Source organism: Eriocheir sinensis, chromosome 15 (assembly GCF_024679095.1).
Source record: "Eriocheir sinensis breed Jianghai 21 chromosome 15, ASM2467909v1, whole genome shotgun sequence".
In the NCBI taxonomy this organism is placed as follows: domain Eukaryota; kingdom Metazoa; phylum Arthropoda; class Malacostraca; order Decapoda; family Varunidae; genus Eriocheir; species Eriocheir sinensis.
The window spans coordinates 9,980,071-9,992,297 of NC_066523.1; the positions used below are offsets into that span (position 1 = coordinate 9,980,071).

Sequence of the window (12,227 nt, forward strand, 5' to 3'; positions counted from 1 at the left end):
AAAATTGAGATCATGGACTGTTGGGCTACTTACTTTCATAATCAAGCACCATAAGACCCCTTACACTTCATATATATATATATATATATATATATATATATATATATATATATATATATATATATATATATATATATAAACCCCTGCATTTTTTAGGTCAGCAGGGCTCCACAAACCCCAGCCATAAGAGCTTTTCATGGAGAATATGATATATGATCAACTAAATGACAAGAAGCAGTGCCTGCATATATATTTTTTGTTCATTTACAGATTAAGTGGAAGCAGTGGTGGCATAGGACTCAAAGGACACCTACAAACAGCTGTTCCCCCACTCATCCCATCATCCAGAGTCACAGCTCTTCCCAAGCGAAGCCAATCCCTTGGCACCTCCACAACCCCGCCATGTTCAGCCTCCTCAGCCATCTCTAGTGTCACAACTGTGCCTAGCATGACAGTTCAAGGTGCACTGTACACCTGCGAACCAACTCCTAATAGATCTGAGCATGGAAGAGTTGGATCCACATTGGAAAACAGTAATATTGGTTTTGAACATGAACACTCAGTACATTATAAAGCTACTCTGTACAGCAGTACCACCTCTAGTAAAGCAACACTGTATGGGGTGAAAGATAATAATATTGAAGCATTTTATGATACTGACGGTGCACATTCCAGAAACTATTATGGTGGTGTAAACACTGAGAGTACTGATACGCAGTATAGTATTACCACCTCCCCAACCATTTCTTTTTATGGCTCTGCAAAATACCAGGAATCGAATATCCATTCACAAAAATCATCATCAGCTGGCTCCAGTTTTAACTCTTCTGTAATCTCTTCATCAAGCAGCTCAAGCACCCTGAAAGATCACCAACGCGACCCGCTTCATTCTCCCAAGTCTAAAACCTCAGGTCAGTAGAATAAAGCAAACTTAAACTAACCACTTTATTTATACAGCAGTGAAAAAAATGTATAGTATATATCTCAGATATTTTAAGTACAATAATACAATGGCAATGTTTTATTTTTTTCTCCAAAATTCCATTAAAAGTCAATTAGAAGTCCTATAGTCTTCACATGCTTCCGAGTATATAAATGTTGTTGTACAAGAAGGTTAAATGTGTGTTTATGATGAGATTTTAAGAAATCATGAGATTATTCAATTGACATATTAAATGAATATACTATACCAGGTTTACTTAAAGCTAGATTCCTGGGCCCGTACTTATAAAGAATATGTTTCGCTTATGTGAGGCATAAATCAAGAAAATGACGGACACCAAGACGTAAGGGAAGCATAACCCTTAGGTTTCAACTAAGCGGAACCTAAACTGACTCGCCAGCTACGCGCGGGGTGGAGGCAACATTGCATTCCTTAGGTCGACCTAAGCGAAGCATAACAGTCAAGATGGCGGGGGTAGTGGGTGCGTGTCTGCGGCAGCTGAGGACTTTTCGGTCACGAAGAGACGTCCTTGATGAACTTCCGGACCCGGAATTGATCAATAGGTACCGCCTGGACCGTGCAGGGATACTCTTCGTGACCGATTTGGTGCGTGAGGCCTTGACTGCTCCTACAAACAGGAACCGAGCCCTCTCCCCTGAGATGAAGGTCCTCATAACACTGAGGTATCTTGCTACGGGCAAAATGCAGCAGTGTAGCAACGACGACTTAGGGCCTTCACAACAGACCGTCAGCAGGGTCACCCGGGAGACTGTGTACGCCCTTGCACAGCCTCATATAGTGAGACGCTTCATCAGGTTCCCCCTCACTGTGCAAGAAACTCAGGTGAAGCGGCGTGAGTTTAAGGAAACTGCGGGATTACCTGGTGTAGTAGGGACCCTCTTGCTGCTGCTGCTGGTGTAGCTGCTGCTGCTGTTTCTGCTGACCTCGCTGGCTGCTGAGGCTCTAGAGGTCGTGGCTGGCTGTTGGCGTCCATGGCTTTTGAGATGGCATCCCTTTCATATGTGCAGCTCAGGGTTTGGCAACGATGTACTAATACTCGCTATGTCGAGCTGGTTATGTTGAGGGGGTGAAACGTAAGGAGGGGGGTTATGTCTCGACATTGTTAATACTCGGATATGTCTCAGTTTACGTCTCACATAAATTTCTTTATAAGTACGGACCCAGCTGGCGCCTAGGCAGGTTGGTAAGGTTGCAGCTGATTGGCTGCACCGCTCTCTCGCAGACACTCGTGTCAGACCATAATTATCTTGCATGCTCGAGTGAGACATGTTTCTATATCATATACCATAGCTCACCTCATATACGAGATAGCCAGTTTTGGTTGACACCATCAGACTCAGCAGTGACTGCAGAATCAAGATGTATTGTAAAACCTCGACAAAACAGAAGAAAATGGTATTACGATGAGTTGAACTGTGAAGATGTTAAAAAAAATGTTTATAACATGTTTTACTTATGTTCGTTATCTCTAACAGTTGTTCATTGATTTCTGAAGTATATTATTACATTACGTAGGAAAAACTCTCGTGAAGACGATAGTATGATCAGAATGCAGATAAAGCTCCACATATTGAAAACACAGAGTTATTTATAACAACATATCACTTGCCGCAACCATCACAGCGGCGCGACACGCTGCGTGACACTTAAAATCGCTCAGTGGCTTGCAAGACGCCTGGCGATCTGCACTTATATACACCAGCTCAGACATGAATAGTGAAGAAATAATAAATGCTTTTTTTTTTTTTTTTACTTATTTTTGAGGTGTTATTTAGCAGTACTGTTACATTGCACTAACAGGTTTGTTTACTTTCTTTAATAAATTTGATGTACAGTACGCTATGTATACGTGGTTGTGATTTACTTTGAACATTTCCTTGCCTCAGTGTTATGACCCTCCCAGCAAGTCGCTTGCAGTGTGGCCGTCCCCTCAGTGAGTCAGTGATGGTTGGTGGTGGAGGAGGGTCATTGGTAGGGGGACGGGGCAGCAAGAACACTACGGGAACCTCCAGAACGATCACATTGCGCTCCCCTTAAATAAATAACTGTGTTTTCAATATGTGGAGCTTTATCTGCATTCTGATCACACTATCGTCTTCACGAGAGTTTTTCCTACGTAATGTAATAATATGTTTCAGCAATCAATGAACAACTGTTGAAGATAACGAGCATAAGTAAAACATGTTATAAACATTTTTTTTAACATATTCACAGTTCAACTCATCATAATACCATTTATTTTGTGTTTTGTCGAGTTTTTACAATACATCTTCATTCTACAGTCACTGCTGAGTCTGATGGTGTCAACCAAAACTGGCTATCTCGTATATGAGGTGAGCTATGGCATATATATAATATAGAAACATGTCTCCCTCGAGCATGCAACATGTGGTTTGACACGATCGTGTGTCTGCGAGAGACTGTGCAGCCAATCAGCTGCAACCTTATCAACTTGCCTAGACGCCAGGAATTTAGCTTAAGTAAACCTGGTATAGTCATCAATTAATGCACCTTTGTAAACCCACTAAAACTAAAACTATGAATATGTTATACGTGATTAAGATTGTTTCATCTCTGCAAAATTATATTGACAGTCAGTCAGAAAAGTAAAGCATAATGTATCTTCAAAAGGCCATTATTTAATTTAGGATATGGGCTTGCTATCAGTGTAGTAGTATGCTTAGCAAAAGTGGGCAAGTGCGATACTTAGTGCGGTAGTGCGGTAGTATCGCATCACAAAAAAAGCACCGCACTACCGCAAACTTTCTGAAAATACTGCACTACCGCGGACCGCACTAAAATATCCTGCGGTACTTAGAAAACCATCAAAGACATTTGCAGCGCGGCATGCTCACAGAAATGTCTTTTTTTTTTTTTTTTCTTCTTTTTACATTGAATCGGACTCAATCAGTCAATCGGTATCAGTCATCATAATCCGATTGGGGCAAGAAGAACCTTTTGCCCTTCAACACCTCAAAAAAATAGTTTCTCCACCTATCCACTCGACACAATCTTCCAAACAACTATCCCCTATTTTTTTACAACACTCAGCTATCACCTTCTTCAACACTAAACATCCTCGGTCTATCCTTAACTCAAAATCTCAAAAGCTTCCTCGAGGCTTGGCGTTCTGTACCGTCTTCGTCAGTTCTTCTCCCCCGCACAGCTGCTATCCATTTATAGGGGCCTTGTCCGCCCTCGTATGGAGTAGGCATCTCACGTGTGTGGGGGCTCCACTCACACAGCTCTCTTTGACAGAGTGAAGTCTAAGGCTCTTCGTCTCATCAACTCGCCTCCTCTTATTGATAGTCTTCTACCTCTTAAATTTCGCCGCCATGTTGCCTCTCTATCTTCTATCGATATTTTCATGCTGACTGCTCTTCTGAACTTGCTAACTGCTTGCTTCCCCCCCTCCCGCGGCCTCACCACACACGACTTTCTACTCAAGCTCATCCCTTTACTGTCCAAATCCCTTACGCAAGAGTTAACCAGCATCTTCACTCTTTCATCCCTCACGCTGGTAAACTCTGGAACAATCTTCCTTCATCTGTATTTCCTCCTGCCTTCGACCTGAGCTCTTTCAAGAGGAGGGTATCAGGACACCTCTCCTCCCGAAATTGACCTATCTTTCGGCCACTCCTCTAACTCTTTTTAGGAGCAGTGAGTAGCGGGCTTTTTTTAACATTTGTTACCTTTGTTATGCCCTTGAACTGACTCCTCTGCTGTAACAAAAAAAAAACAAAGAAAAAACTTCCTTCCTTCCTTCCCACCCACCCCCCACTCCCTCCTCTCTCACATGATGCTGATCTCCTCCTCCCCCTTCCCTGTCCCCTCCCTCCTCCCTCGGAAAGTTGCATTCCCTTCCCTCCCCCTCTTCCCGTTCCCGTCCTCTACTCCCCGGCCTGTCCCCTCTTCCTCCTTCCTTACCTCCCTCTCTTCCTCCCCCAGTCTTCCTTTATTTTTTTGTATTTTGTATCTTACAAGTTATTAATTAGTCAATGGATAGCCAGGATAGGCACTGAAGTATTTTTTTTTATATTGACTAGTGTGTACCGCTACCGCAGTACCGCACACCACGTACCGCACTGGAATAGAAAAAAATGGGACCGCTCTACCGCAACCGCACTACTCCGGAAAAAGTACCGCACTACCGCAACCGTACTACTGATTTTTCAGTACTGCGCCCATCTCTGATGTTTAGCAGCTGGCTACAATAAAAATAGGAATGGATTGGTCCAATATCCTTTGTAATACCATAGTAAAGCCTAAAGAGATGTTAAGAAAAGACTGATTGAATGCCTACCGTGGAGTGGAAGCTCCTGGTTTGATGATGCTTGATGGCCAAGTTAGGAATGGCGTCCGGAGTGCTTGGTGATAACTACCCAAGCGTTTCCTTCAAAACCTTTGCCCCCCTAAATGTGAAAAGGATACAACAAGGAAGATACTACACATTATATGCACACCCAGGAATAATGACTTCTGTACACAATGCCCGTAGGATTATTCATTCGTCCAAATATCCCTTTATGCCTGTACTATGAAGGTGCTTATTTGTAAACTGCATCACTCTTTACAATGTAACAAAATACATATCCTTTGTTTAGACATACAGGATAAATAATTAATAACTTATTTGATGCAGTTGTAACCTCAACCAAGTTCACTAAGCTTATTCTAACAAGGGTCAATATAATGCATTAAATTCTCAGCAACTGTCCCTGCTTGTTGACAATCACAGGTCTTGTGGCCATGACCTGGAAATGAATCCAGTAATTATAAATTGCATCTCAGACAATGGAAACCAATTGACATCATATTTAATGACAAAACCTTTTTTTGTAAAATTTTTACTTTATTTTCTTTTACAGACTGGCCTGCTAAGCAAGAGTTGAACTTAAATGACAGCAGCAAGCCAACTGGATCTTCAGTGGATTCTCACTGTTCCCAGCAATTTTCTCACAAGCAAACACTTCTTCGTCGAGCCTTCCAGGAGATGCTGAAGAGTGAACACAACAGTTCATCAAAAGAGCAATCAATAGAGAGTCAGGACCTTGCAGAAACTGAAATGAAAAAGGCAGATGCATCAAAGTGTAAAGAAACAGAAGTAGGTATTAACTCTACTCAGTCGTCTTCTGGAAGGGCATCAACTGCTGATACCATAAATGCAAGTTTTATATCAAACTTCCCTGATAGCACACCACCTTGCCCAGCAAATATATCCTCAGAAATAACTGATAGTTCAGCATTTTTGTATGCACAAGAATCCATAACTCCCTCTGTAAAACTAAGCAAAGACCTGATTGGGTCAGTTCATGATGAAGACAAAAAATCATCCCCTGCGACTGACAAGGAAGAAATTTCAGAAAATATCACTTGTAAACTGAATCTTGATTCAAACCAAACACAAAAATCTAAAAATGATCCTGATGTTAAAGGGGAAGATGAAAAGAATTGTGAAACTTCAAGGAAATCTGTCTGTGACACTGAAAATGTTAAGTTAACTGAAGACCCCAAGGATTTGCAGACTAACATAATTAACTCTATAGTAAGTGACTCTGGTGTTATCAATGTGAAAGTCTTAAAAGATGAGATAGTTTCAGAGACTGATGACAAGAGTAAAGAAGATCCAGAAGTTCAACCAACCTTGCTTCTCTCTGTTTTGTATAAAGAGTTGTTGAAAACAAGAAAAGAAGTGGAGAAACTTAGAAAAGTGCAAGAGCTGATGTTGACAGAAAAAGGAGAAAAAAAGGAAGATGTAGCAGAACAGAATACTGACAATAAAGCAGAGAGTGACAAAACAGATGAAAATGCAAATACAAATGAGAGAATCTCAGAAAAGAGAAAGGAAAAGGATGAAAGTCACGATACAGAGTTAAACACAGATGATGAATTCCACCAAGAGAGCAAGAGGTCAAGAATAAGTATACGTAGTGATCTTTTACCAAAGGAAGAGTGCATGGCATTAGATGCCACTGCTTCCAATACTTCACCTCCACAAAAAGACATTCCACAACCCCAACAAGCTGCTTCACCAACACTTGCTAGTCCAACTGTGATTCATTCTGACTCTGAAGTTCCTGTTATTACTTTAGAAAGTTCTGCCATGCCTGAGGCTAGTCATCTATCAAGAGTAAGTCCTGTTATCACAGCTGCTAGTCCTGCATTGTCAAACAGTACTTCAGGACCACCAAGAGTAAGTTCTGCTTCACCTAGAGGTCATTCAAGAACAAGTCCAGGGATGTCAAGTCCTGGAGTGTCAAGGGCTAGTCCAGGGGCACCAAGAACTAGTCCTGCACCACCAAGGAGTGGAGTGCCACTGTCAAACATAAGTCCTGGACTCTCCATTAGTCCTGGATTGCCAAGTAGTCCTGGATTACAAAAGAGTAGTCCAGGGATACCGAGAAGTAGCCCAGGAGTGCTAAGAATGAGTCCAGTGCTTGCAAGGACAAGTTCAGGAATGTTAAGAGCAAGTCCTGGGGTACCAGTAATTAGTCCTGGGAACTCAGGCCTAGGATCAATTAAAAATGCTGCAGAAGTAATCAGTGTGAGTCCTGGAGTATCTCAAATGATACCTGCCTCAACTCAAAGCAATATATTCAACCCACCTACAAATACATCATCAACAGACAACCTTCCAATAACTCACTGTCACTCAGTTACAGCTCTTGTCCAACCCAAAGTGACAATAGTACAATCAATTACCAGTCCTGTTGTTCCTATTCCTGGAATTCCTCAAACTCCAGTTACGAGCAGTGCCAAGCCTATAACCAGCCCTCCGGCAGTAAGAGTAAGCCCTCACATATCAAGAATAGATACAACAGCAAGTAAAACTGACACAGCTCTGACAAACATGAGTCCAACTAAGCTACGTTCTGTATTTGGAATTTCCAGCTCTGAGGTAGAGTTGATGCCAATATCAGCTGGTGGTGCAAAATATTCCCACCATGATCCTCAGCCTCAAACATATTTAAAGGCAATTGAAGATAATCATCATCAAATCAATGAAACACCTCTTCTCATGAATGCTGTCAGGGGGATCCACAGAGAAAGCAGCTCCAAAGAGGTAGAGCCACCGACAAGTCGTGGACCAATGACCTTTCATAGTCTTCCTTGTCCTGAAGATCCTAGAAGGACACTAAAGACTCATCAGTATGAGAGTGGAGTAAAACGGCATGCATTCTCCACCTCTGATCTTCCAGATCACCCAGCATCTGTTTGCAAACAACCTCCTCCACTTAAGCCAGTATCAGCTTTACTCAGAAGACATTCAGATAACTTGGATATTCATTCATTGATGCATCATCAAGCCATGTATCCTTCACATAAAAATCTCACAAATTCTCTACATCCATCTACTTCAACAGCAGAGCATAAAAGTGCAGATTCAATGCATCCATTTCATCAGACTTCATGTGCCCCTCCACAGTACCCCATGTCAGGCCCAAGCAGAAGAAGGAGCAGTGATTCTAGCTCTTCAGAAAGAAGCCAGGAATATCAGCAGGCAGTCTCTATGGGAATGCAACACCCATACCCACATTTAGCTCCAGGAGCATCAGTAATGAGAAGTCTTGGGCCTGATAAGGCTTCTATTTTTCCCATACCTCCAGCCATGTCTCAAGTCATTCGTCCCTTCAAGCCCCCAACTCCACCGACAGTCATTCGAGCCCAGAGAGAACATTATCAAAATGAAAACTTTTATCGGTCAAACTTTTCATTCTTTGAGAGGCTTAGAGAAAAGTTTGCAACTTCTGGTGACAGTGGTGTCAGTACAATGGAGAGGCTACAGTCATCAGCAGCCAATGTTGAAAAACCCATTCAACCACAAACATTTGCTCCAAGAGTCCTTGTTCGTGAGTCTTTACCCGAGGCACCAACACAAATACCAACAACAACTTATTCAACACTGCATTTTCCAAATCCAAACCAACCTATGCCTAATGTTATGCCCAACCACCAAAACCACTTCTCAAGTAATGTGCATACTGGCTCAGCTATTCATCACATGGCTCAGGCTAGACTGCATCCAAATGCTAATCAAGCAATCCCCAACACTCAACGCAATACAACTGGGAGTGGTGGTGAGAAGTTGTGTTTCCGCTGCTCTCAACCAGCTCGATTTGTATGCTCAGGATGCAAGAAAGCTTGGTACTGCTCTGAACATTGCCAAGTAAGTGCAGCTTTCATAAAAAGTTCATATTTTAGTATGTATTAGAGGAGAGGTTTATGAGGCTACTGACAGTAATCTCTATTCTTTTCCTTCCTACTTTCTCTATCCTAAATTTCGATCCGAAGCTAGATGCTGAGTATATGTATGCAATGATTTCACATGCTTTCTTATGCATGTGTGTGCTGAGCACATTGTCTCTCAGACAGAGGTACCTACACATTCTGCATACCTACTTTGTCTACTCCTCTTGCTAAAAAGCTGTGGTTCAATCACATGTTCTTGTGCTATCAAAGATGGAGAGGCAGCTCACAAAAGGTACCTAAGCTTTCACACCCCTGCTAATCATGCTCTTTTTATTTCTGCCTGGAATCGTGCCAAATCTACTCTATGATTTAAGAAAACTCTTTCATCAATAGGAAATGTCAAAATCTTGCCAACTCCAATTCTTCCAGAAACTTTGACATCCATCTAGAAATATCTTAGACAATTTTACTTCTTCATCTTTCCCACCCATCCTTAATTTCAGTGGCTTTACAGGTGTCACATCTGTTTCTAAAGCTGGACTCTTCGCTCAAACTTTCTCCAAAAATTCCACTCTGGGTGATTCAGGGCATATTTCTCCTACTCATCCCCCCTCTGATTTCACTATCTCTGTTACTAAAATTATTAAAATTATGCTTTTATGCCCTCTCTGTCCTGAATCCTCAGAAGGCTTATGGACCTGATGGAGTGCCTCTTATTGTCCTTAAAAACTGTGCTTCTGTGTTGACACCCTGCCTGATCAAACTCTTTTGTCTCTGCTCTCATCATCTACTTTTAATTCTTGCTGGAAGTATGCCTACATACAGCCTGTGCCTAAGAAGGGTGACCACTCTAAGCCTTCAAACTACTGTCCTATAGCTTTACTTTCTTGTGACTGGCATTAAAAAATTATTATGACAATTTTTTAAGCTTTCATTTTACAACTTTAACACAATATTTGTTTGTTTTTCAGCGGGAGGACTGGAGCACCCATGGAGGAGCCTGTGCTCTTTGAGTGTGGGTATTGGGCTGCCCCAGCCACTGTACATACAAACTTGAGGTGTAAATGTTCTGTGTTTACTGTAGCATATTGCAAGACATGCAGAGACTATGTTGGCAGAAGCATTTTTTTTATCCACTTTCTAGTTTGGAGTATCCATTATACATAAACAAATATTTCTGTGATATATACAGGAACTTTCACATATGTTTCTAGAAACTATGCTAACCTTTTCTGAGAAAAAAGTAATCCGAAGTAAAATCTCATGTTGTTTATATGGAATGTTTTGTGTGTACATAAAATGTCACTGAAAATTAAGGAAATTCTGTGGTTTACTCTGAAGTAATGTACTCCTACAACAAATCTGTTTCCAATTTTAAAATTCCAGGATTAACTTCCTTAATTAAGGCACATTTTAAAAATTATGGTGCAGATTATATCAGTTCTAATATATTTGGGGCACAGATTAAATATTGTTACATATTTATTGCTTCAAATCCCTTCACCGTGTGTTTACATAAGCATTTTTCAACTTTTTTTTTTTTTTTTTTCTCTAGACCATGGTAGGGAGGCAGACTATTAGTTCATCACACACCAGGATTTATGTGCGGCTCACCATTTTTTCAGCATTTTTATCCCTCATCAGCACATCAAAGGCAAACTTTGATAAACCTTGAAGTCCATATCAATTAAAAGGTCAGGTATTTAATATAAATGAGAGCCATTCAAAAGAGCTTCACAAAGCTCTGAAGACCTCATGCTACAGAAATATTTTATACTATCATATATAGCATATAGGAAGTACATTTTAGAACTGGCTGTTTATCATGTATAGTGAGACTTAGTTTTAACAGTTGGATGTGTCCCATTACATTTTAAATGCCAAATAAGTATTGGAGTTTTACTGATTGAATTTTTTCTGCCTTTCTCTCACATGGTGACATGCTTACATCAGCATATATCAACTGCATGTATTAATTTTTAATTGACAAAATGTATACTTTCTTTAATATCAACATGAAAGTTAAACAAAAGTTTCAAATAACACAGATTTTTTTAATCAAGCAGGTGCTGTCTGTAAACTTGTTACTTGAGGATGCATTTTTTAAAATTTTATTTAAATTAACATTTTGATAAAACTATGATTAGTGTAAGATGTAAATGACTAAGTAATATTCAATAATTTGTCTCATGGTAAAGCAAATACTACTTCCTTTCTTGATTTACATAACTTTTGAACATATGTATTCCAATTTGTGTGCCATATCTTCCAATATTTGTTTATTAAGTTATTTATTTTCTCAAAGTTGAAAGGAACCACAGCCTAGTGGTGAACCTACACTGAGCTACACATATCTTAGTAAAGGAGTGATATTTTTATAACTTTCTTACCGTTCGTGTGACTGTAAATAAAATATTTGTATAATTACTGTAGTACAAGAATTTTTCATAATATAAGTAGGGTGATTTTAATCACATGAGGATAAGATGTTTGTGTACTTAGGTTACAACTTCAAGTGTAAATAGTTTCATTTAAGGAAAAGTAGGTGGGCAATTTTTCCCTCTACTTATGAATGAAATTAGTGAAATCAACAATTAAAATTCCAATGTAAAAATAAAAAAAATTATCAGTGCATATATAATGTTTGCTCAGCTCGTTTCTCCTTATATATACTCACACATGTACCTTTGTCCTTATGGTATTCCAAACATTTTTTTTTTAATAGTCTAAACCATATTATGAGACAATGTAGAAATGCAAGTCAGAAATAACATTCTCAGACTGCCTAATGGACTAAAAAGATTGTATGCACTGCTAAAATTTGGGAGTTGTAATTTAAGAAGACCTGATTTTATTCCCATCAAGTAAACAAGTGTAATACACGGCCATTAACATAACAAGAGGGTCAGTATATTTTTTATAGGAATATCCAAGTGTCACTCCACATATATATCTGCTCATTACAGACTACCCCTGGCAGGAAGTCATATGGTGCAGAAATAGCGTAGTGCGGCGACGCTAGGCCTGATAAGGTAGCCTCCTGTAACCCACTTGGCGAGTGGGGTACCTCTTT

General features: G+C 40.2%; 1 protein-coding gene across 6 annotated transcripts in view; it reads left to right on the forward strand.

Moving 5' to 3' along the window:
• The window catches only part of LOC126998891 (microtubule-associated protein futsch-like), a 130,253-nt gene extending 118,465 nt beyond the window's left edge, over window positions 1–11,788 (forward strand). For all 6 annotated transcript variants that reach the window (XM_050861093.1, XM_050861094.1, XM_050861089.1 and 3 more), the window contains 3 exons: window positions 271–911; window positions 5,833–9,131; window positions 10,126–11,788. In XM_050861093.1, the coding sequence (XP_050717050.1) occupies window positions 271–911; window positions 5,833–9,131; window positions 10,126–10,167 (3,982 nt within the window). In that variant the 3' untranslated portion in view covers window positions 10,168–11,788. The remainder of the gene's footprint in view (window positions 1–270; window positions 912–5,832; window positions 9,132–10,125) is intronic.
• The last annotated feature ends 439 nt before the right edge of the window (window positions 11,789–12,227 follow it).